Source organism: Antechinus flavipes, chromosome 1 (genome assembly GCF_016432865.1).
Source record: "Antechinus flavipes isolate AdamAnt ecotype Samford, QLD, Australia chromosome 1, AdamAnt_v2, whole genome shotgun sequence".
In the NCBI taxonomy this organism is placed as follows: Eukaryota; Metazoa; Chordata; class Mammalia; order Dasyuromorphia; family Dasyuridae; genus Antechinus; species Antechinus flavipes.
Window position 1 is genome coordinate 665,981,823 of NC_067398.1, and position 25,747 is coordinate 666,007,569.

The 25,747-nt window shown below is 39.4% G+C and overlaps 1 protein-coding gene and 1 long non-coding RNA gene across 2 annotated transcripts in view; one reads left to right on the forward strand and one right to left on the reverse strand.

Annotated features, from left to right (window-relative positions):
• LOC127545033 (cytochrome P450 4F2-like) lies at positions 1-25,564 on the forward strand. The gene is made up of 12 exons (XM_051972055.1): positions 1-231; positions 12,257-12,401; positions 15,085-15,138; positions 15,440-15,567; positions 16,643-16,764; positions 21,636-21,906; positions 23,312-23,378; positions 23,651-23,780; positions 24,201-24,334; positions 24,568-24,632; positions 24,891-24,973; positions 25,238-25,564. Exons 1-12 carry the CDS (start codon positions 16-18, stop codon positions 25,398-25,400), a joined length of 1,578 nt encoding a protein of 525 aa, XP_051828015.1. The 5' UTR covers positions 1-15; the 3' UTR covers positions 25,401-25,564.
• Positions 4,378-25,747, reverse strand: part of LOC127545035 (uncharacterized) — a 26,883-nt gene continuing 5,513 nt past the window's right edge. The window contains exon 2 of the long non-coding RNA XR_007949580.1: positions 4,378-4,718. This is a non-coding gene — a long non-coding RNA (uncharacterized LOC127545035). The remainder of the gene's footprint in view (positions 4,719-25,747) is intronic.

The window sequence follows — 25,747 nt, forward strand, 5'->3', positions numbered from 1 at the left end:
TTCTCCCATGACAGGATGTTTCTGGGTTCTGAGTGGCTATCTCATCAGCTGGGCCTGCCAGAATTAGAGTCTAGAGTTTCTTCAGCCTTGCTCCTGATCTGTCTGGCATTGACGACCTGGATTCTGTGCAAAGTACTGAGCTGTTTCTACCAATTCTATGTCAACTGCCAACATCTTCGATGCTTCCCTGAACCCCGCTTAAGGAACTGGTTTAGTGGCCATGCAGGACTGGTGAGTGGAGATATTTGGGCTGAAGTTTAGGATAGGGGTGGGGGACTCAAAAGGTGGATTTCAGTGGGTACAGAGTCTGGGTTTATCATTGGGAAGAAGGCTGGGGAGGATTGGGCATACACAGCATTTAAAACCAAGAACATGAGGTGATAAAGAAAACTGAACATTTGAGCCTAGAATGGGGAGTTTGAGCAGCTGAGCAGACCTTCTCTAGGGAAGGAAGAGCTGGGTGTTTAGTCCCTCTGATGTTCTTGGTAGTGCTCACTTAGCAAGAGTCCCTCTGTAGTTATTCCCTGGAGTTATCTTCCTTAGTAAGTCCAAGAGGAGCATGGAGAATGGTTTTGCTTTCTCAGTGGGATGTAGAGAAGTGAAGAAGGCATAGGTCCCTCAAAGACTGTTTGAGGTGATCTATCCTGTCTCTCCACCTCACTCCTGCCTCTTATTGGGTCCCTGCCCAAGACACAGTCTCCACCTCCCCATCCATTTGGCTCAAGTCAGCTGATTTTTTATGGTGCGCCAGAGTCCTCCTTGGACAGATAGCCCCATCCTCCCCATCACTTGATCTCTTTTCTCTTCTTACTTCCCATTTCCCCTTTCTGGATCCTTGGTGTTTCACATAGACATACTGTGTAGCTGGACTCTGACATCCCTCCAGTTGAAAATTTCCATGTGAGGGGCAGGTAGGTGGTGTAGTGGATAGAACACCAGCCCCGAAGTCAGAGGACCTGAGTTCAAATCTGTTCTCAGACACTTAATACTTCCTAGCTGTGTGATCCTGGGCAAGTCACTTAACCCCAATTGCCTCAGGGGGAAAAAAAGAAAGACAAAGAAAATTTTCATCTGGTCTATACCAATGTCACTCAGAGAATGAGAGAATTTCAGAGTTGGAATGGACCTCAAAAATTATCTAATCTGAGGGATTATTCTTAACTCTACATTATTCTTAACAAATAGTCTAAATATCAATGGAAGATTCCTAGTGACAGTGAACTTACTACCTCCTAAAGCAACGAAACCTTTTCACTCTTTGACAGATCTAATGGTTAGGAAGATATTCCTTACTCCAAACCTTAATTAGTCTTTCTGCAGCTTCATTTGATTGCTTTTATTTTTGTTCTGTAGGAAGCAGGCAGAACTAGAACACCTTTTCTTCTACCTATCCAGATGGGTCCCATTTTTTCCAAAGTTTTTTTTACTCCGGAGTAGGCATACTAAATTCTTTCAGTTGATTCTCTTTTAGTGTGTTATGCAGTCTGTTTATCATTATCTGTACAACTACTGCTATTACTGCTACTACTACTACTACTACTACTACTACTACTACTACTACTACAACTACTACTACTACTGCCACTGCTGCTGTTGCTGCTAACTCCTCCTCCTTCTCTTCCTCCTCCTCTTCCTCCTCCTCCTCCTTCTATACTACTACTACTACTGCTACTACTACTACTACTACTACTACTATTACTACTACTACTACTACTACTACTACTACAGAAGAAGCAAGTTGTGGGAGAGCAATTTAGAAGGTGAAGAATTCATATCAGTCCTTATCATAGTCACAAGGGGCTTTTATTGATGTGAAAAGGCTCACAGGCAAAATTAAAATGATTTAGCAGTGGGCTGTGAGTGAAGGGGCTATTTAAGGGAAGAGGGTGAGGGGAAGTAAGGGGGAGATCCAAAGAGGGAGGAATTAGGTAGGATCCTAGTTAAGAACAAACTCCTTTATACATTATGTCTATACCTGATGGGGCAGGAGGAAGTGGGATATGGTAATACAAGATATCATTATCTTGTCATTTGTCTTTGTCATAAAGGTTGTTTGTAGGGTGAGAATGTGCCCCTATGTGTACCGATACAAGGAAGGGGGGAGGGAATCTCTTAACTGATATGGGTTGGATATCCCTTAATAATGCTGACAAGACAGTCCCAGAAATTTGGCCTCCCTTTGTGTGACAATGGAGACAGGATGGACAAGTTAAAATTTACATCATTCGCCACATTACTAGTACTGCCTCCACTACTGCTGTTGCAACTGCTGTTACTGTTGCTGCTGCTGTTATTGCTACTAACTGTCCTTTTTTTGATCTTTTTCTTTCCAACAACCCTTAAGCTTTTTTTTTTTTTTAGCTTTTAGTACTAGTTTGATTCTCAGTTCATTTGATCTTGTATTCCTGATACTATTCTTATAGACATTCTTTTGTATTCATTCTCTTTTGCCTGCCTTAGTTTTCATGTTCTGTTCAGGTGCTGCCAGTGAACTAGCCATCATGACTCTTGAAAAGATTTAGATTCATGATTATGTGTGTGTGAGGACAGTTTAATAATAATAATATTAAATATATAGCTCTTTAAGGTTTGAAAAGCACTTTACATTGCTATGTCTTTTGATCCTTATAAAAACTATGAGAGGTATTTAATAAATTTCTATTTTGAGATGAGCAAAATAAGGCAAACAGAGGTTAGGTGATTTTTCCAGAGTTACATGGCTACTAAGTGTTTGAAGCTGTATTTAAATTCAGCTCTTCCTGACTCTAAGTTCAAAATTATCCACTCTACCACCCATCTGTTTTATATCTTCTGATAATCCCCACTGATTTTATTCTCTCCTCTTTTTTTTTAAATAGTGCCATGTCGGTCTTTCGTATAAACATAACTAGGATCCAAGTGTGAAAACTCTGTTCTTCATGTGAAAAGAGTTTCCTCCCCCCCTAAAAATCTTTCAAATCTTTCCCACATTTCTTTTGACTATAATTTTCTTCGCAGTTTTTCTTTAAATGTTCTGGAATGATTTTGTTTAGTTGGGCTTCTTGCCAAACTTTCTTTAAACTCATTTTATCTCTACTATTTCTCTCTGTTCCATGATATGAGATTATTTATAAACTTTTACCATGCAGTAAAATTTTATAGACAAGCTTATTTTCTAAACCTCTGTTATCCATGGCTCCCTTATCTATCCATCTTGTAAATAAGTGAAGTTTTTGAGGACTAAGGTGCTTTTTATAGTCTTTGTTCTCCTTTTTATGGCAATTGGTTTCCATAAATTATGTTCCTGTATGAAATTATTGTAATTGAGACATGTGCTTATAAAAACTGCAGAGAAGCAAGCCAGGTGGTGCAGTGGATAGAGCACCAGGCTAGAAGTCAAGAAGACCTGAGTTCAAATCTGGATTCATACACTTAATATTTCCTAGCTGTGTGACCCTGGGCAAGTCCTTAACCCCAACTGCCTCAGCAAAAATAAATAAATAAATAAAAATTAAAAAATTAAAATGGAATCAACATGGTGGAGATCCAAGTTAAAGAGTGATCTCTTAAAGATGCTATTATTTGCCTTATCCTCTAGATGTTATTATTTGTAGATGACAGCATGCTGGTTTGATCAAGTATTGAGATCTATAACCACTCTAAAAGATTTGGCCCAAAAATTCAACATGGGAAAAATAAAATGGATGAAGAATGCCTACTGTCCAGAATATAACATGCAGTTAGCTGCACAACTTAATGAGCTTATATATAGTGTGTGTGTATGTATATATGTATGAATATATGTATATATATTTATATTGATCTAATCTATAACTATATCTTTGACAGACATTGCATAATGATTTAGATCTGGAATTAAGCAGTAGGATGTGAGCAAATTGTATTGTCTTTGGGAAATCGCACTCACTTATGTGGCTGTGAGTTGTGGAATACTACGAAATTAAAAGTTAGTATCATTCTGAGGCTAATAGAGAGGTACACAGTGAGTATGATAAAGCTACAAAATATTACAAAACAAACTATGAAAGACATCTGGAGAAAATCAGCCATATGGAAAGACTAAGACATAGATTGGCTCTTTAATGTCAAGAGAAAGGAAGGAAAGCTCCCAGCATGTTATTGCCTGGGGCAAACTTAGAGGAGGACATGGACAAGAGTAACACAGAATGAATAGCTATGCATTAATTGTAATTTGAAAAACTAAAAAGAAATTCATTGAATTGATGGTCACCATTTGATTATTTGAGGATTTTCTGATAAGTGAATCCAGTGTGTTTTGAGCTCCAATCCAGTGTGGAAATGTGAATCTCTAAAATCAACACGGTCTAGATATTTAATTAATATCATGCTTAACAGGGACCTAAGCAAACAACAGCATGGGATCAGCAAAGGCATTTAATTGGTATAGAAAGTGATTGTTTAGAATACAAAAATAACTATTAGAAATATTCTTAGGAACTGTTGGCTAAAATGAACATGTTTCCATTTTCCTTCTGTTTATTGTAGACCGATAAGAATCTCTTTCCACTCCTGGCTTTTTTCCATTTTTCTATTTCTACTTTTAAATTGGGAAAACAGGCTAAGCTTTCTGTTCCCGCTCCGTTAGATTAACTTCATCTCCTCCAGCTGGTTGCAGTCTTCCTCTTGGCTTAGGCATTGACATATACTGAATGTTTTAACCTGGGTTAGTTGCACCTTCTATGATCCACTTTCCTCCTCTGTAAAAGGCATAAAAACAACATTAATAAAATAACAATAATAATCTTTTCCCAACCTTCCTTCAAGCCAAAATAAAACCAGGAATTTGGGTAGTTAAGCCAGCAGGGGGCACTGTGACCCAACCCTTACCATCTGAATCTGAGCAGGGTAAGGGCAGGGAGGGCATGCTGGTATTATGTGGGGCTGAAAGCTTGGGAAAGCCGCTGGAGTCATAGAATAGTCAGTCTGCAGATGCTCCTGGTCAGGGTTCCTTTTGAGCTGTAGACCAGCCTCCCTGAATTCAAATCCCTACTCTTCTGAGCCAGTCTGTTGGATCTGAGGAACCCTAATTCTCAACTTAACCTCTCTTCAGGATTTCAGCTTCTTCTCTATCCCTGTGACTGCTCAATTGGTGGCAGGTATCTCCTATAGATTAGAAGCTCCAATATTCTCTTGTCTCAGCTCTTTCCCACTCTGATTTCATTTCTATTATGTCCTAAGATATTTGTATCACCGAGTGATACATAGTAAATGTGCTTATAGTACTTATTACATATTCATTGACTGATTGACTAAGGACTGGTCAATTTCCCATATTTGATATTCCAAGGTCCTTTTCACTTCTGAATGTCCATGTTGGCCGTTCTAAGCTTTCTTCTAGCTGCAACATTTTAAATTGCTTCTGCCTCTAATATCCTGAGTCCAAAAATTTATGATTCCATAAAGTCAAATTATAAATAGGTTATCACAGGGACATGGTAAGGCATGAAGGTGGTCCCCTATAGTTCTTTCATTTGATCGTTCTGAGACTCTAGCTAGTTTCCTGAATTTTCTAGTCCTATTTTCTATTTCCCCCTCCTATCTTTACATCTTCTGTTACTTTCCTAGCAGAACTCTTCATTATCTTGAATCTATTAATAAGAATTTGTTAAAGTGCTTGTTTAAGTCACTATATTAGCCATTAAGGATGCAAAATCCAAAATGAAATACTCCCTTAAGGAGTTTACATATTAACAGACAATAATAATAATTAGCATTTATATAGCTCCTATTTTTTACCAGATACTATGCTAAGTATTTTACAAATATAATTTCATTCTATTCTCAAAACACTCTTGGGAGGTAGGTGCTATTACTATCCTCATACAGAGAAAACTGAGGAAAATAGAGTTTAAATGACTTAAGTGACTTGTCAAGGCTACATAACTAGCAAGTGTTTGAGGCAAGTTTTGAAATTTAGTCCTTCTAATTCCAAATCCAGTGTTTCTAACTTCTGTGCATCTGTCTCAACATACACATATGTAAGATATAGGCAAACTATATATGTATATGTTTACATACACACAGCAGCTGGGGGGTAAGGGAGAACAGGAAAAATTTTAGGTAGAAGGTGACACAAGCTGAACTTTGAAGGAAACTAAAGATTCTAAGAAGGTGAGATAAGAAGAGGGTATATGAGATATATGTGGAACAATAAAAAAGCTACTGTGATTAGTCTATAATTCAGTGGTTCTCAAAATCTGGTCCAGAGAATTCTGGGAATCTCTGCAATCCTTTCAGAGTCTCCAAATTCATAATTAGTTTTTATTTTTAATGTGATCAATATCTATAACTATAAACCACATAAACAAAAACTCTTTGGAGAGATCCTCAATCATTTTTAATAGGATAAAGATATTGAGAACAAAAGTTTGAGGACCACTGGTCTTTATAGTGGGTAGGAAGAAGTAATGTGCACCTTGACTGGAAATGCACGTTAGAGTCTAGTTGTAAACAGCTTTATAAGCCAAACAGAGGTAATAAGAAGCTATTGGAGTTTATTGAATAGGGGAGTAACATGGTTAGACTTAATATTGGACTTTTATTTCTAATTGTATCTGTGTATGACAAGACCACTGGCTCAAATAAATAAATTAAGGAGATTTCTCAAGGCAAAAGCAGAAAGGAATTTTATTACGATCTCTTGAGAAAGGGCGTCTCCCTCTCCACAAGCAGTTAGGCAGGGAGAGGCAAGGCCCAATTAACAGACAAGAATTATATAGGGGCCTGAACTAACACTCCCTATAGGCTGGATCTTTGCCCTAAATAGTCAGGAAAAATGACCTCATATTCCAAGTCATAAATAAGAAAAAACTTTCAACCCAACCACATCTTTAGGATTACTAAATTATCTTAATATGGGAGTTTCAATGCCAAGGTGGCCCCAACTTAGTCTCACAAAGAAAAGGTCCCACTCCATGTAAGCCACATGATTTCCAGAGAAAGAAACCTGGCCCTGGGATTTCTCTGGGGGGCCCCCTTCACTCAGTCTTTAGAACACTGCCTTCATCTTGTGAGACAGCTTTCACAGTTCATATCGTTTCTCATTGCTCTTAGAATAAAAGATAAATTCTCATTTAACATGTAAAAACCTTCATAATATGAAAGACAGGGAGGTATAGTAGACAGAAAGGACTCATAATAGAGAGAGGAACCTGTGTTCAAGACTCATGTCTGATACATACTTGCTATGTGATGCTGACAAGTCTCTGTAGGACAAAAGAGAAGGGAGCTATTTCTGAAGAGAGACACTATTGCACTCAGATGGGCAGTCATGGATGAGTGGGTGGGTGGGATCATTAACTTCAAAAGATTCTCCAAACTGCTCCACTTTTCCCCTTCTTCCCCTCTCCAATCCAATAGCTGAAGGCAGTGAGATTAGTCTGGATCAGTAAAATCTGGGTATTATTTTCTTTGTCTAATAAGCAATGAAAAATGAGTCCAGTGACCTAGAAAGCTTAACTCTAACCATGCCATAACAAGCAAGTAGCCAGGGATCTGGGAATTGTGAGCTGAATCTTAGCATTCATACTTCCTAAGGGCTGTGATCAGGTACCAAGTAAAACAGTTTTCACCAGATCACAGTCTCTTTATTTCTCAGAACCCCAGGCATTTCCAGATATAAATTGCTGTTTTGCATTGGCAGAGGAAGGATCCTCCTTTAGAAGTTCCTGCTTAGATTCAATCACATTTCACCATCAATAGTGCAACAGTGTCCCGATTTTCCCACATCCCCTCCAACATTTACCATTTTCCTGAAAAAGAACTTTTTGTACATTATATCCAACCTATGGTCATCCACCTATCACGGGAAAAATATTCCTACTGAGTTAATCGCTGATGGATGATACCACGACATAGAGGTTCCAGAAGTTAAAACCTAGGTTTTATTTTGCTTAAGCACAGGTTCAGAACTCAGAAACAATAACTGAATGTTGGTTCTAATGAAATTTTTGTAGTTAAAAATGACATCACATCAGACCTGGATATTTATTAACTGTGTGATCCTGGGCAAATCACTTAACCCTGATTTTTTTTTTTTTGGGGGGGGGAGATGACATCAGAGAGACAGAGAAATAATTTTTGACATAAAGCAATCCTATATATATAAAAATAGGCCATAAAAGTCACACAGATTTAGTCAAGCAATCTTTTCTCCCTCCCCTCCCCCAGCCAGGCAATTGGGGTTAAGTGACTTATCCAGGGTCACACAACTAGGAAGTGTTAAGTGTCTGAGGTCAAATTTGAACTGACGTCCTCCTGACTTCAGGGCTGGTGCTCTATCCACTGTGCCATCTACCTTCCCTAAGTGAATCAATTTTGTAAAGAAAGCTTCATAATCAAAGAAATAGACTTAGCCAAGTAGATTTAGTGTGGAGTCAATAGATAAATCAATTCAAGTTATCTAGAGAATGCATTGATTGAGAGGAAAGAGATTAATATATCACACATAATCATAGATTTGGAGCCAGTTTGGATTTTTCAAAAAATAAAGCTAGTTAAATCATTTGGGGGAGCTAAATGAATATTTGTAGATATTCTCCTTTTCCTCTTTTTTGTCTTCATATCTTAGAAATGTTTGAGATCTTTAATAAATTTTCTTATCTCAGGACACAATTTTCAGCCAGCTAAATAGCCTACTAACCAGGAAAAATGACCTTGATCCTCAAATAACAAAAATTAATAAAAGGAAATAAAGTCTATTTCAACACATTCATTGCTTGATGGACTCTAATAAAGGAAGATCACCACCTTGGGGATTCCCCATTTTTGAATATTTCAATCTTAGGAAGTTTTTACCTTACATCAAAAGTAAATTTGTCTGATTGCAACTTTCATTCATTGCTTAATGACTCAAACAGAATCTTCAGCCAAACCCTAGAGTCATACAGAATAAATCTAATCTCTTTCCCACAGGATAACCCTTTAATATTTGTAGAAAACTCTCATAGAACTTCTAAATCTTCTCTTCAGGGTAAATGTCCTTACTTCCTTCAAATAAATTTTCATATAGCTGCAATGCACTTAAGGGAAGGAAACAAGCAATTATTAAGCACCTACTAAATACCAGTCACTGTGCTAAGCACTTTACAAATATTATCTTATTTGATTGTCATAATCGAAATCTTCATTTAAAGTTGAGGAAACTGAAACAGATAGAAGCTACTTGATTTACCCAAGATCATAGAATTAGTAAGTGTCTGGGGCCAGATGTGAACTTGGGTCTTTGTGACTTCATCCATGCTCCATGCATCTACTACCTCGCTTCCCTTCTTCACCATTCCTGCTTACCTTTCTCTGGAAATCTTCAGTAGACATAAGTCATTTCTAAAGTTTGATTCCTAGAATTTCACACAATAGTAGTGATAGGTCTGACTAAGGGAGAATACTGTGGAAATATTACCTTTTTTATTCCTGAATGGGCAGCTCAATGTTGCATTAGCATGTTGTGGCATTATTACACAGTTGACTCCCACTGAATTTCTAGTTCATTATATTTTCCTTGTCTTTTTCAGATGAGTTGTTTCCCTCATGCTTGTGAAGTGATTCAGTGTAAGACATCCTATTGGGGGGACAGCATGGGATAGGGAAGGTTGGGTTTTCACTGACATTCGACTTACTTGGGTAGTTTCTTCTGTCTGTAAGACCATGGGCAAATGCTTTGGAATGTAGTTTCCTCATCTCTAAAATGAGGGTCATAGGACTTGGTGGCTTCTAGAGGCAACGAAGAGAGTAGTAGATAAGAGTACTAGACCCAGAGAAAGGAAGATACCAATTCAAATCTGATCTCAGATACTGATGATGTGTGATACTGAACATGTCACTTTGCTTCTGATTTCCTAGGAAAATGGACATGATAATAGCATCTACCTCTCAGGATTAGTGAGTTCTAAATGAGATAATATTTATAAGTCACTTAGTATGCTGCCTGGCACATAATAGATGCTTAATAATTGCTAGGGCAGTTAGATGGCTCAGTGATAGGTCACCAGCCTGAAGTCAGGAAGATCAGTCTTTCTGAGTTCAAATCTGGATTTAGACATTTATTAGCTGTGTGACCCTGGACAATTCACTAAATCCTGTTTACCTCAATTTCTTCATCTGTAAGATAAACCAGAGAAAGAAATAGCAAATCACTCCAGCATCTTTGCCAAGAAAATCCCAAATGGGGTCACAAAGAGTTGGACACAACTGAAATAACTGAACAACAAATGCTTACTTATTTCCTTCCTTTCTCCTAAGGTCCCTTCTAGTTCTAAATCTATGATCATAAATCGTAGGAGTCATTCCCATCAAATAACTTATTAGATTCAGCCCAACATTCTAGTTTATGATATTTTGAAATTTTAATTTCTAATAATAATAATAGCTAGCATTTATAGAATACTTTTAAGTTTTCTAAATTACTATACATGTTATCTCGACTGATCCTCACAACAGCACTGTAAAGTAAGTGCTTTTGTAATGTCCATTTTACAGATGAGGTAACTAAAACTGAAAGAGGTTAAGTGATTCTCCTGGGGTCATACAGCTTATAACTGTCTGAAAGGATATTTGAACTCAGTCCAGCACTCTTACCTAATGCATCCCCTAGAATAGTTATTATTGCCTGATAATAGGTAGACCAACTGCAACTATGGACTATGAGGAAATTTGCATATTTGCAAAGAGAGATAAGACTTAAGAAAGCCTCTAGGGATCAGGAAGGTTTGTTATTGTACCGTTTGTGAAATTTCTTCCTTGTATCTTTTCTGGTATAATCCTTAGAATAGTGCAGTTGTCCTTCCCCTCCTTTACCTGGTATGATGTGGCTGCACCTGGTTTTATGGCTGAAAATTTCTCATTCTAGTATACTAGAGTACCTGTTGGAGAGTTCCCTTTCTTTCCCTTTCTCTCCTTCCCACCACATGGCACCAATCAACTCTGATCAAGGGATTCAGAACTTCTGAATCTCTGGAATTCAGAGGGTAGTTTTTCAGGATAGAGTGGGACATATTCATCTAGGTATTGATGCCTATTCTCCTAAGACAATGAGAACACAAATACAAAAAAGGCAGCTCCAAAGTCCAGGCTTGTCCAGGGTGTCCACTTTTCCCCATAGGGTAATGTTTAATGAGACCTCCAAATGAGGGTGTCTGGGCAGGACGTGTACTTTAGCTGTGCTGTGGTGTAAAATTCAAGAATTTTACATTTGCATTTCTCTTATGATTAGTAATTTGGAGAATTTTTCATATATTTTTTAATCATCTTTATTTCTTCTCAAAATTCTTGGTATCTTTTGACTACTTTTTATTGGGGGAATAGTAGTTGGTCCCACCTATTTGTGTAAATTCTCTCTATAGCTCAAATATTAATATATTTATTTGAAGAATTGGGGGCAAAGATTTTTATTTGATCTGAGAGTTTTTGTCTTCAATTATTGATTGGCTGTCAAAAGGTGAAAATCATGTATTTATATTTAATTTAATATTTAATATTTAATTTCCCCCCAGTTACATGTAGTCTCAGATTCTCATCTTTCCTCCTTCCTCACCCCATCCCCATTGAAAGGGCACATGTGAAATTATTCAAAATATTTCCATAAAAGTCATGTTGTGAAAGAAAACATAGATTCTCCCTCCCCCAAAAAACCCTCAAGAAAAATAAAGTTTTTTAAAAAGTATGCTTCAAACTATTTTTCATCATAAGTCCTTCATAGCAGTCTTGGATCATTGTTTAACTGAGAATAGCAAAGTCATTTGCTGATCATCCCATGGTGTGGAAACCATGGAAGAGAGGTTAGAATTGTCTCATTTGACCACAGTGGGTAGAAGTAGGAATAATGGATAAAAAATATAGATAGACTGATTTAGGCTTGAAGTTAGGAAAAACTTCCTGTCAATAGTGTATCCTTCAAAGTGGAGTGAACTTTCTTAAGAAAGTAAATGCTTTCCCCTCACTGGATATATTTAAGAATAAACACAAGGATCACTTATTGAGTATGTTGTTTGGATGTGTTAGATTAGATGGTTTCTGGGATTCCTACAACTCTGAGATTTTGTATCAGGCTTGATACATGCTGTCATGCATGGCATGCATCTTCTCATGTTGGTTTCATGAGGGAGATAGCTCTCAGAGAAGCCCATGCTTTTGAATTTATATTCAGTTGGGAATCCTCAGCCTTTTCATGACTGTGAGAAGTTTGGCCTTTCCTTAAAAACTGTTTGAAAATACTGACTTTCTGTTGCATTACTTACAGATCCAACCCTCTGAGGAAGGCATACATCGTGTTTGTCAATTTGTGACCACTTTCAGGGAAGTCTTTCTTTTGTGGGGTGGACCCGTGCACCCTGTAGTTTTCCTCTGCCACCCGGATTATATCAGGCCTCTCACATCAGCTTCAGGTATAGAAACTCAAGTGTGATTACTGTGGCAATATTTACCCCTGCCTGCCCCCTCAGTATTCATTAATCCTCCCCGATATACTTGATTATAGGATATGTTGTACAATGAAAAAATTAATAGTTGTTGCCTTCAAGGACTTTCTTCTTGGGATAGGGTGCATTAAGAGTTGTGAAATGTCAAAAGAATAGGAAAGGATTGAGGAATGGAAATATGATGGAACAGAAGAAAAGGAAGAGAATGGTAGGAGAAATAAAGGAGGGACAAAGAAGGAGGGAGTGAACAGAAAAGAAAAACTAAAGTTAGAGTTAGAAGTTAGAAGTGAGAAAAAAGTTGAAAGGAGGAAGGAAAACAGTGATGAGGAAATCAATGTTAGGAAGTTCTATCCATTACCCAGAATGACCAACTTGCAGAAGAAAGTCAGGTAAATAAACATTTACCAAGAACCTGCTATGTACCAGGCAGTGTACTACATACTGAGGTCATAAAGAAAAGTGAAAGACAGTTCTTGTTATATATTTATGTCTATGTCCATGTCCATGTCCATATCTATGTCTCTATCTCTATCCCTATCTATACCTATATCTATATCTATGTATATCCATCTCCGTATCTAAATCCATATCTATATCAATCTCTGTATCTACATCTATCTATATTTATATCCATGCCTATAGCTATATTCATATCCTTATTCACATCTATAGTTATCTATATGCATATCTATATCTATACCAATGTCTATCTCTGTATCTATATCTCTCTATATGCATAGATATATCTTTATCCATATTTATTTCTGTCTCTATCTATATTCATATCTATATCTATATCTATATATTTACATCTATATATCTCTATCTGTTCCTATATCTAGATCCATATTTATATCTATATCCATCTGTTTTTATATCTATTTATATCCTTATCTATATCCATCTCTATGTCTATGTCTACTTACAGATGTATCTATAATCTATAATAACTGAACCAATGAGCCAGGGAAAGCACTAGAATTAAAATGGCTTGGGAAAGACTTCTTGTAGAAGGTAAGAATTTATCTGAGACTTGAAGAAAGCCAGTGAAGCCCCAAAGTGAAAATGAAGAGGAAGAGCATCTCAGAGATATATATTAGCCAAAGTAAAGGTCTGAAGTTAAGAGATGGTGTGTCTTGTCCAAAGAACAGCAAGAAGGCCAGTGTCAATGAACTGCAGGTTACAAGGACAAGAGTCAGGAAAAAGCAAACACAAGGTGATGGAGGACAGATTAGGAAGGGCTTTGAATGCCAGATAAACAGTTTTATAGACTTTGTTTCAAAGAGGGCAGGGGTAGCCTGAGTGTTCCTCCCATTTTGCCTACTCCCTGATCTTTGGTTCCTAACCCCTGGATTGGAGGAAAGACCACAGGCACCAAACACAGTGATCCAGATAGCCTAGTTTAGCTTCTCTAGGGGTTAAGCTGTAAATGGGAGATCAATATAATAAAAAAAAAATAGAAGCAAAAGAGGTATTTGCATTACTTTTGGTAAATTATGCAGAGTTTTCAAAGATTCCAGATTTTCCCCTGCAACTAAAACTCCTCTTTCTCTCTTTAAAAAAACAAACAAACAATATTCTACTGATGATGCCATGTGGCCATGAATCATAGAACATCATAATCAAATATCCCCATATGTATATGCATATATGTATATGTTTTACATATGTATGTATAATTTGTGTACATATGGCTCTCAAGATCTAATCCCTGCCTCCACTCTCTGCCTCCCAATAGGATTTAAGTATTTTAAGATCAAGAAGCATTTTATTTTTATATTTGTATCCTTAATGCCCAGCACAACGAGGGTCTAATAAATTGCTCCTCCATACTCTATGCCAGCAAATATATTAAGAGAGGATAAAAATACAAGCAAAAACCCACAACGACCCAAAAAAACATCATTCGTGCCTTTAAGGAGATGGCATTTCAATGAGGGAAAAAGGGAGAGAAAGACGAGGGAGGGGAGATTCAGAAGCCAAGCCAGGAAAGGACTGATGGATGACAGGCCTGGATTCCTCTTCAAAATGGAGACTCCAAATTCAGTCATGAGAGAAAGTGGAGGGATGTTAGAAAGTGGGAGAGTCACAGGGGCTGAGGGAGGTTGCAGCAGGAGAAGCACAGTGGAGAAGTTAAACATAATTGGGAGAATAATCAGGAGTTCTTAAGATAGACATGCAGAAATATAGGAAAATTTACTTTCTGTTTATCTGTGAGGCCATGTCCAGGCCCATATCTGGGTGGTGTTTAAGGGAAAAAAAGCCAGATATGGGTCATGTCTTGACTGTTTGGACGAGGCTTGGGCCCTTCTTTGGGTTTTGTCCAGGTAGAACATCAAGCTATGTCTGGTTATTCTTCACAAGACTCCTCCTCTTGCTCCCACCTAATCTTACTTTACTTTTCAGTTTTATCTCTGCTGTTCTCCTCCCACAGTCTCTATCCTTTCTCTGTTGAGCTTGGGAGGAGTTTGTTTTGGTGATGGGAATGAGTAATTGCAAAGGAAAGGAAGCTCCAGACCAGCATATCTCAGCCTGAGACTGAGTTCCCCTCCCTTCGCTTCCCTCTCTGCTATTTTGTGGCACATCCTCTCCCTGCCTTCACTCTATGGTCTTTACACCACACCTTGAAATAACACTTATGTCTCAACAGCCAACATCTCACCCAAGGACAAACTTTTCTATGGATTCTTGGAGCCTTGGTTGGGTGAGTGATATTCAGGGGCACTGGGGGAGGAGAAAATGCTCAAGATTCTTCTGACCAAGGACCTCATTGAACTAAAGGATTGAGGTTTAATAGATCAAGGTGGGAGAGAATAGTGTTTGAGTGATAAAGAATTAAGGGCTAGTAGTTGTGGGTGAGGGATTTAGGGATAGGGATAAGTAAAGGATTGATACGGGGTCTAGATGGGGAGGGGCATACTGTGGGATTTGTATATGGGGTCAGGGCCCTGAGTAATCTGTTATTTTGGATTGGACATGGGCTTCTCCCACCATCTCTCTTCCAGGGGATGGGCTGCTTCTAAGCAAAGGAGACAAATGGAACCGACACCGGCGCTTGCTGACCCCAGCTTTTCACTTTGACATCCTCAAACCCTACATAAAGATCTTCAACAAGTCCACAGACATCATGCATGTAAGACTGGAAAAGCTATGGATAGATGGGAAGAGTAGCTCCCAGGAGGCCAGGAGCTTGGATGGAGTGAATTCCCTGTTATACTACCTTGCATTGTAATAGGTGTGATGGTGGCTGTGACTACAGCAAGATGACCAAGGCTTTTCCCCTGGAGAAAAAAAGAAATTAGAGGTTGCTGCTATGTTTCTATAGAGAGGAAAAGAGCTTAGGACTTAGTTAGCAAGAATAATCAGTTAAAAGGAGGAGGCCAATGAAGATAGGCTTGGGTAAGATCTGGCTGTACCCTGCTCCATGCCCTCGCTCCCAAGATGCACCTTATCTTTCCTAAGTCCCAGATACTGGTACAATTAGTCCATCTTGCCTCAAGCATCACTTATGGTTTGTATTATGGGTGCAAAAATGCCTAGTTATGTTTCTCAACTCTCTTGTTACCCTCTTTCCCTGAATTTAACAGAGAAGTTGAAGTGGTGGAACAGAGTCCATGATCATTGTAAATCTTCTCCAGTACTTACCCTTTCAGCTCAATTTTTTTCCTCAATAGTATTTTATTTTTCCAAATACACATAAAGAAACTTTTTTAACATCGATTTTTTTTGGTTTTGTGTTCCAAAATTTTCTTTCTTCCCACTTACATCCCTCCTCCCCAAGACAGCAAGCAATCTGATATAAGTTGAACGTATGTAATCCTTTTAAACATGATTCCTTATTAGTCATGTTGTACAAGAAAAATTGGACCAAAAGAAAAAACCATGAAAAAGAAAAAGCAAACAAACTAACAAAAAACTAACAAAATAATGTTCAGGCCCAGAGAAATAAAGTCATTGGATAAGATTAAACAAAGTAGTTCACCCATAGCATAGTTCAGATTGGATCTCAGTTCTCCTGACTCCTAGTCAATGATTCCCTTTAATCCTAAGGAGAATTGTGAAATGTGATCTGTAGCCCCCACTTGGTCCCCCATGACAAAAACAGGTCCTTCTCTTGCTTTTTCTGGCATTTTGCAGAGGCTCAGGACGTAGGTTTAGCTCCTGGGAGGAGTCCAGACTCCCACTTAATATTTTTTTTTCTTGAACAGATGAAATGGCGGCATCTCTGTGTTGGGGGCAGCATCCGTTTGGACATGTTTGAGCACATCAGCCTCATGACCCTGGACAGCTTGCAGAAATGTGTCTTCAGCCATGACAGCCAATGTCAAGAGTGAGTCCCAGCCCAGCACTTGCCTCTGAGGCCTCAGGAACTAGCAGTAACATAGTCACAGGGTACAGGGGAAGAAAGACTCTATTAAAAGAGAATATTCACTGTCAGGAATGAGACCTAGAACGGTAGAGGAAGAAGGGCAGATCAAAACTAACATAGAAACTGGAGGCTCTGTGTATATTTAATATTCTAAACTCCACCATCCTCATTCCTGGTATACTTTCTTGGAGAAAGGTACACTGCCCTCAGCATCTCCCCACAATGGTTTTAATAAAACCAGTGACTATTTCATCATTAACTATTTGCAAATATGGCAATTCCAATGTGATAGGAACTTATGTTTATTATGCTCCTATTGGGTTCCAGGTGTTGTGCTAAACCATTGACTATACATAGATATCAGTGAAACAGCCCCCATATTTAAGTAGACTATAGCTTATAAGGGAGACAAAATGCACATTTAAAAGAAATCTACAAAATAAATAGAAGTAAGCTTTTGAGAGTAAGATACTCATTTGTGGCCCCTCTTATCCTCCTGGCTCAGTTCCTTCTTTCCTTCCCCTCTTAGCATCTGATATGTCTAATGAGAGTTTTCTTGATAATTGTATCAATGAGTGACTCCATACAGATTTTCTGGATGAGACAGATGCTTGGGAAAAGTCAATGGGGGAATGTCCATGGGAGAATTGGCCCCAGTGGTCAGTGTACTGGCTACCATGCAGAGCATGGGATCAGAAAGTACTGGCCATAGGCATGGAGTCAGTGAGGATGATAAAAAGCAGCAAGTGGTGAGGACTTCCCAAGAGGGGATGTGGGTCAGGGTTGAGAGAGCAGATCCTGGAAGGAATGGAAGGAGATAAGATAATACCACAGTCTCAGAGGCATGTTACATCACAGGCATCCTGGAAAGTGCAGATGGTATCAAGCATCCTGAATTCAAATTCAGGTTTTAGGAAAATCAGTTCAATAATTTTTCAGTCATATCTTAGTCGCCCTATTTGGGATTTTCTTGGCAAAGATACTGGAATGATTTGCCATTTCCTTCTCCATCTTATTTTATAATGAGGAAACTGAGGCAAACAGGGTTAAGTGACTTGCCTGGGCTCACCCAACTAGAAAGTGTCTGGGACTGGATTTGAACTCAGGTCTCTTTGGCTCCAAGCTCCACAATCTATCCACTATACCACCTCATGTGTAAAAGGAAGTTAATAATGAATACCTTCCTGAAATACAGGTTTATTGTGAGTGTTGTGAAGTTCATCGTGCCTTAGAAATGTATAATTGTTATGGTTGTTGTTAAAATTTTGTCCTAGATAGGAATCCAAACTAATGATTCAGACATTTGGAAAAGATAAGAACCCAATTATCAGAAATGGGCATAAGCGCATTTAAGTCAAACAGAGGCAAGAAAGAGGCAGAGCAAGGAACTAAACTGTGAGGTTTCCAGCTCAGTCTTCCAACATCTGCCCCACCTGCACCATGCAGAGGGGGAGGGAATGACTTAGAAAGAGTCATAGGAGAATGTGGCCTTTGCTGACCAGTGGGAGATACTGCAGGGAGGATACTGACTTTGAAGCATAGAAGAGAGTTCTGATGTATTCTCTGAACTCAAGACCTTGGGGAGATTGGCAGTTTAGTCCAGCACACAATATTCCCTTAATCCCTGGGGAACAAGCAAGTGTAATTGAGATACAAAACAATGGATGCAAAAGAAGAGATATGTAGGGACACATGAATGACTCCAGCAGCAAAGTGGCTCTTTTCTGAGGTCCTACCTATCTCCTGTTCTCCCTAAGCACTTGTCAACTCTGTTTAGAAAGTATGATTTGACCAGCTTTCAAATGTCAGCAGTGAATAACCTGCTTCTTTCAGCTATCACAAGCATACCTTGTTTTATTGCACTACACTCTATTGGCAGATATTTTTTTTTTAAGAAATTGAAAGTTTGTGGCAACCCTGTATCAAACAAGTCTACCAGAGCTATTTCCCCCCCAACATCATGTGCTCATATTGTTTCTCTGTATCAGATTCTGCCAATTTTCACAATATTTCAAATAGTTTCATTATTTTATCCATTATAGTGATCTTAGATCAGTGATCTTTGATGTTACTATTATAATTATTTTGGAACATCACAAACTGCCATCCATATAAGATGCTGAATGCAATCAATAAATGTGTGTGTTCTGCCTGCTCCAGTTGGTCATTCTGCCATCTCTCTCCCTTACTTTGGGCATTCCTATTTTGAGACATAACCATAAATAAATGTGGCCAATTAATAATTCTACAATGACCTCCAAATGTTCAAGTGAAAGAAATGTTCCAGAAAGAAAGTGAAAGAAAGAATCAATTGATGGAGCAAATTTCACTTTTGGTAAGAAATTGCCAAAAGTATCCCAATCTTTAGTAACCACCACCTTGATCAGTCAGTAGCCATCAATGTTGAGGCAAGAAATTCCACCAGCCAAAAGATTATGACTCACTGAATGATAATGGTTCGCATTTTTAAGCAATAAAATATTTTAAATTCAGACATGTACATTATTTTTTAGACATAATACTATTGCACATTTAATAGACTGCAGCATGGTATAAACATAACTTTTGTATGCATTGGGAACCAAAAAAAATTTAATATGGCTTGCTTTATTGAGGCCATCTAGAATTGAATCCACACTATCTCCAACAGGCCTGTTTGTTCCAGTTACACCCTCAGAGCAGGGTCCACTCTCACACCTGCTGAACTAAGATTATACTGTTTATTCTCTAATTCCTTAAACTGTGGTCCCATATGGTGTCTCATAATTTAAGGTAGAGTTCACAATATTATGATTTATTATCAATAAATATTTGATATCTATTTTATTTGTCTACATACCCAGAGTCATGTAAAAATTTTTTGGGTGAAAAGGAGTCTCAAGTGGAAAAAAATTTTCTTAGTCCTAGTTTGTACCACTTGGTTCATAATCCCAGAATTAGATTCTCCTTAATTTTCTCTAGGTAGCAAGATTAATTAGGCCTTATGGAAGTCTTTTTTCACTCTCCTGAACTATGCATATACTCAATCAAAAAACCAAATATTTTTGCTCAGGTTTCCACTCTAGGTTATATTAGGCATAGATGCAGGAAGAAATTGCATTTTGAAGAACTGCCAATCTGGTGAGAGTCGAACTGAAGTAGATGAGGATTTATTTGAGTTCAGAGAAAAAAGGGCTTTCTATGAGCTGGGTTTTCTCAGGAGAGCCTTTCATTGCCTCCAGATATAGAATCTTATAGGCTACACATGTGCTATCTTTGGTCACATTGCAGTTGCTTTGGTGGAAGAAATTCCTTTCCTTTTACCCACAGGCTTCTGGATGACTATTTATATAGCCTAATGGTCAAAGAATTTCTCGTTTGATGTAAACTTCAGGATATTCCTGCAGTAGGGATTTGGGAGTAGGGTGGTATTTATCCCATTTAGAACCATTTTGACAGGAAGTCCTGAAGGAAGGATTAAAATTCAGTTGAGATGCTGAGCTTGGAAAGTCAGTGAAAAGCCATTTCCAGTCCAGAAAGGGAGTGCAAAAATCTGAGACTAGTTAATAATAGTTTAGTTATAGCAAAGAGTGTGTGAAAGGGAGGATTGTGAAACCACAATGGGGAGATAGTAACTTGTCATAGCCCAGAGAATAGACTGATAAATCTCTACAGATTCCAGATTTGTAGGAACTACTTACCATAGAAAGAATATTAACAGTGCTATTTACTGAAAAAGCTTAATGCTGCTTCCATGGCTCAGCAGTTCCAGAGAAGTGACTTCATTCACACAGGAGAGTCTAGAAGACTGTAATAGAAGTGGTTCTGCCCAGCTGGTGGCAGCAATACAGATCATTCTTTTAAAAGGACATTAATATCTAGACATGGTTTCCCTGCTCTTTTCTCACTGATAGATTTCTATAGGTTTGTGTCCAGTCTCCCCATCCTTGTAAACCAGTAAGAGAGTGTCAGCCAGAGTTGAGTAGACGCTTGTGTTCTGATTATTCTTTTTTTCTATTGAATAATGCCATGATTGTTTTTTGCTTTTGTCTTTACAGCTAGCAAGTGTTTCATATTTTAGAATTACTGTATATATAGGAAACATGAGCAAGAAACTCATGGCTGACCATGGCCAGGTGTACTTCTGGGAATGAGTTCTCCCTACCCCCATCCTTGACTTGTCTCCCATCTTCCTCCTCCCTATCCCAAGACTGCCAATATGAGTGATAGTTACAATGAGGGAGCCAGCCCAGCTACAGAGGGAAAGGAAATATGAGTGCCACATCATGCTGGTACCATCACCCTACAGAGTTCACAATTTGAACTATCTTAGGAAAAATTAGATTTATCATTATTTACTTTACAGGCCTAAACTAGATCCAATTAGTGGAAGTTGTAGTGAGGCAGTTTAAGGTTTGATATAAGAAAAAAAAAGAACACTTCCCAATAATTTAAACTGTCAAAAAATTGAATTTGCTTCTTTGGAAAGAGGCACATTTTTCATCACTGAAAGTCTTCAAACAGATGCTGGGGAGCATTAAGATTATTGTAGAGGAAATTCTTATTCAGGTACAGATTAGTAATCATGACATCTGAGTTCTTTTTTAACTGAGATTCTGTGATTATATATTATGAAGAAAGAACAGATGGGATCTGTGATCAAGGGAGATTTTGAGCCTGGGTGACAGACTGAGAAGAGGTCATGTCAGTGATTAGGGCAGGCAAGTTGGGAAGGGGCTGTTTAGGAGTGACATTAAGTAGCTTAGTCTCAGCCTGTGTAGTCTGAAAGTCAGTGGCTCTTTCAAGGGTCTTTCCTTTCCTGAGACCTGACCCTGCTCCCATACCTTGCACAGGAAGCCAAGTGCCTACATCTCTGCCATCTTGGAGTTAAGTGCCCTTGTGGCAAAACGCAACGTGCAGCCCCTCCTCTATTGGGATGCTTTATACTACTTCACCAGCCAGGGGAGGAGTTTCTCCAAGGCTTGTCACCTGGTGCATAGCTTCACAGATGCTGTCATCCAGAACCGGCGTAAAATCCTGTCTGAACAAGGTTCTGAGGCCTTCCTCAAGGATAAGGGCAAGGGAAAGACCATGGACTTCATAGATATTCTGCTACTGGCCAAGGTGAACATCAGAGTTACAGGGAGAAGGGGAAGGGAGAGAACCTTCTAAAGTCCTGAGGGACTATAGGAAGGTGGGAGAGGATGGTCAAGGGAAGACAAAGAGATTGGTTGCCAAAGACAAATTTATGGTTTCATGGTATGGAGCAGGTTTCAACAGAGGCTGATCTGACTTTTGCTATCTTCCTCAAGAGGCATCCTAGAAAGATACAAGGTTTTCTCGAATCACATAGAATAGTGATTATTGGGGATTATCCCTTTATTTCCCTCACATGAGTGGGATGAAATAGATACCTTTAGTCTGTTCCAGGTATAGAAAGGAGTAAACTAGGATCTAAGTATATAGCCAGGTAATTCCTGGGGTTATTTCTAGGTACCCCAGGGTAATCACTAAGATTCTAGATATATTCACAATTATTTTTATGGTTCTAGGTATATCAAAGGTAATTCCCTACATTATAGATTTAGATATATCAAAGGAGAGTCTAGGTATGCTGGTAATATCTAGGAATTCTAAGGTGTGTGTGTGTGTGTGTGTGTGTGTGTGTGTGTGTGTGTGAAAGAGAGAGAGAGAGAGAAGTAGAGAGAGAGAGAGAGAGAGAGAGATAGATAGAGAGAGAGAGACAGAGAGAGAGAGAGAGAGAGGGAGAGACAGAGACAGAAACAGAGAGAGGGGGAGAGGAGAGAAGAGAGAGACAGAGAGAGGGAGAGAGGAAGAGAAGGAGAGAGGGAAAGAGAAGAGAGGAGAGGAGAGGAGAGGAAAAAAGAAAGAGAGAGAGAGAGAGAGAGAGAGAGAGAGAGAGAGAGAGAGAGAGAGAGAAAGAATGAGAATTAAGAGTATTAAGGAGAAAGGGACAAGACTTATTAAGGAGTAGAATGCCTATCAAAGAATCCTGATACCTCCAAGGAATACCATAACTAGGTATAGGTCTTTAGTTTCAGAAAGGATTTATGCTTTGGCTAAAGGCCCCTTCTAATTATAAGTTTCTATTATTTTAGATGTGTCTTCTAGCAGTATTTGATTGGAGTCCCTAGAATAGTCTCTAACCTTTATGTTTAAGGGTTTTGGACATATTAGGTAACCCCATGGTGTGGTTCTACAAGTGCAGTGGGAGTCCAGAGGACAGTTTCTGGTACTTTAGAAGGTTAAGGAGGGGAAAAATTGCAACCGTCAATGCTGAAAAATTATCCATGCATATATCTTGTAAATAAAAAGCTATAATTAAAAAAAAAAGAAGGCTATGGGGGTATGTTATGCTTAGCTGGGATAGGTCTCAAGGATTCTACGTATGATATGTGACACTATTGGTTGTGCCTAGGGATAGTGGGATGCTGACTAGGGGCCCCTGAGTAGAGCTACTGATGGGGAGGAAAGAAAGCCATGAACCCACAGATATGCGCTATTCCAGGATGAAGATGGGAAAACTCTATCAGACAAGGACATCCGGGCAGAAGCTGACACCTTCATGTTTGAGGGTAAAAGGGAAGATGGAGTCGGAGGGTATGGAGTTAAGGGTTCTGAGGATTTAGATGGGGGAATTTCCCCTTAAGAAGTCCATCTACAGCTTATTCCTGATATCAGCCTCAGCAATTCCTGCTTTGACCAGGACTAGTCTAGAAGGAATTGTCCCCTCAGAGTCTGTGTTCATTTAAGAATGGGGGTGAGGTTCTTCCTCATTTCATAGTTCATTGATAGACACTCCCTTACCTCCATCCCACCTCTCTGAAATTTTCTCCCTTCCTTCCAGGGCATGACACGACTGCAAGTGGCCTCTCTTGGGCCCTCTATAATCTGGCCCAGCACCAAGAACACCAGAACCGCTGTCGTCAGGAAATACAGGAGCTTCTGAAGGGTCGTCAGCCAGAGGAGATTGAATGGTCAGTGTGGAGTGAGTGAGACTGGGAGGAATCCTCTAGGAAAGGTGATGAGGAGCTCATCCCCTAGACTCCTCTAGTCACAGTTAAAAAAAACATCTCCAAGCCTACACTGACTTAGCTAGACCTATGTCTCTGTAGATGACAGTCCTTGCCTTCAAAACAGCTCTTCCTTACCACAGACAGGAAGGCTTCCTGACCACTTAATGGTTTTCTGGATAGCTCTTTCAAGATGCAACCCAGGGCTAAAAGGGAAGGAGATCTCTATCCCACATCCTGGCTTTCCTTATTCTTTCTTCTTTGATTGCATCTCCATCAGGCTTGCCAACTTCCCCTTGGTCCCCGACTCTGGAGCTTTGGTGTTACCTTCTCTCTGAGGTGTTTGATACTTTCCCCCAAAGCTGACAGGTCTGCTCTCTCCAGGGATGACCTGTCTCAGATGCCTTTTCTGACTATGTGTATCAAGGAGAGCCTGAGGCTGCACCCACCAGTTGTTGCTATTGCTCGCCAGTGTACCAAGGACATTCAACTACCTGATGGGCGCGTTATCCCCAAAGGTACCCAGGCATGTATGGCCCAGTCAGGGGAAGGCAAGGCAAAACAGGGGTTGCATCTGGGAGTGCAATGTGGGAGAAAGTAGAAAGTAGGTTCAGGTTTTCTTCAAGAAGTGGCTGAGGAATAATATTTAGAAAGTTGGTGAGGGAGGAGTGGAGTTGAGGGGAAACATTGACAAGTAAATGCATGGAATTTGCAAGTCACATTGGGCTCTTTGTCTCTTCCTTATTAACAGGGAACACTTGTCTGATCAGCATTTTTGGAACTCACCACAATCCAACTGTGTGGCCCAATCCTGAGGTACCTCCTCCAATACCCTTTAAATTGTCTGGCCAGACCTAGGGGTCGGGGAAACTCATGGCAAAGGGTTGAGTCATTGTTGAGAACAAACATAGGAGAAGCCCAGATTGACCTCTAGGATCAGAGCCAGGAAGACAAGAGATTACATTTATCTCCTCATAGGGGATGGCCTGCTTCCTTAAAGGTAGTCTCCTGCCATCCCTGCATGGGATGGCCCTGGGCTGTTCCCACTGTCCTAGGTCTGTTTCTCTCTTTCAGGTCTATGACCCATACCGTTTTGATTTCAATAACTCCCAAAAGGTATCACCATTGGCATTTATGCCCTTCTCAGCTGGACCCAGGTAAGACTTTCATACTTGCTTCCCCATTTCCCTTCTTGAAGTCCTGAAGAAATGTCCTCACCCTTCTGGGTCATTGTGGTTATCTCCAAAGCCCTGAGAGAGACTGGAACCCTATTCCTAGAAGATATAGAAGCCTCTGTGTGTGTGTGTGTGTGTGTGTGTGTGTGTGTGTGTCTATGCATATGTGTATATACATATCCACATGAGTAGTGTTGGAAGGGACAGAGTTAGGCTGAGGATGAGCAGATCCTCTCTCTTGAACAGAAACTGCATTGGTCAGAACTTTGCCATGTCTGAAATGAAAGTTGTTCTGGCCCTCACCCTCCTGCGATTCCGAATCCTCCCTGATGAACAGCCGGCCCAAAGGAAGCCTGAAGTTATCCTCAGAGCAGAGGGTGGACTTTGGCTGAGAGTGGAGCCCCTGTAGCCTTCTTTTACCACTGAGACACATCCCAGAAGCACCCCCCCCCCCAAGACTGATGGATGGACATTTCCTCAGGTCTGGGATATGGAGGCTTGGAGACTGGCTGCCCCTTCAGTTACCTTTGTCTTGTGAATCTTCTGAATAAAAGCACTTTTACACATTGTAAATTGGTCTTTCTTTTTACCTTTATAGTACAAGGTAGAGGTTGGTGAGAGGAGGTAAAAATCCTTACTTCTGAGTTCCAGAAAGAAATATTAGGAAAATAGAAATGTGGGGGTAAGGAAAGGGAACCACAATTATTTTGAAACATCTTGTTAGACTAACGACCCATCTACCTGATAGATGAACAG

Coding starts and splice junctions, on each gene's coding strand:
- LOC127545033 (XM_051972055.1), top strand. CDS start 16: ATGTTTCTGGGTTCTGAGTGGCTATCTCATCAGCTGGGCCTGCCAGAA. Junction 23,781..24,200: donor CAGCCAGAGGAGATTGAATG/GTCAGTGTGGAG, acceptor TGCTCTCTCCAG/GGATGACCTGTCTCAGATGC. Junction 24,974..25,237: donor CCCTTCTCAGCTGGACCCAG/GTAAGACTTTCA, acceptor TCTCTTGAACAG/AAACTGCATTGGTCAGAACT.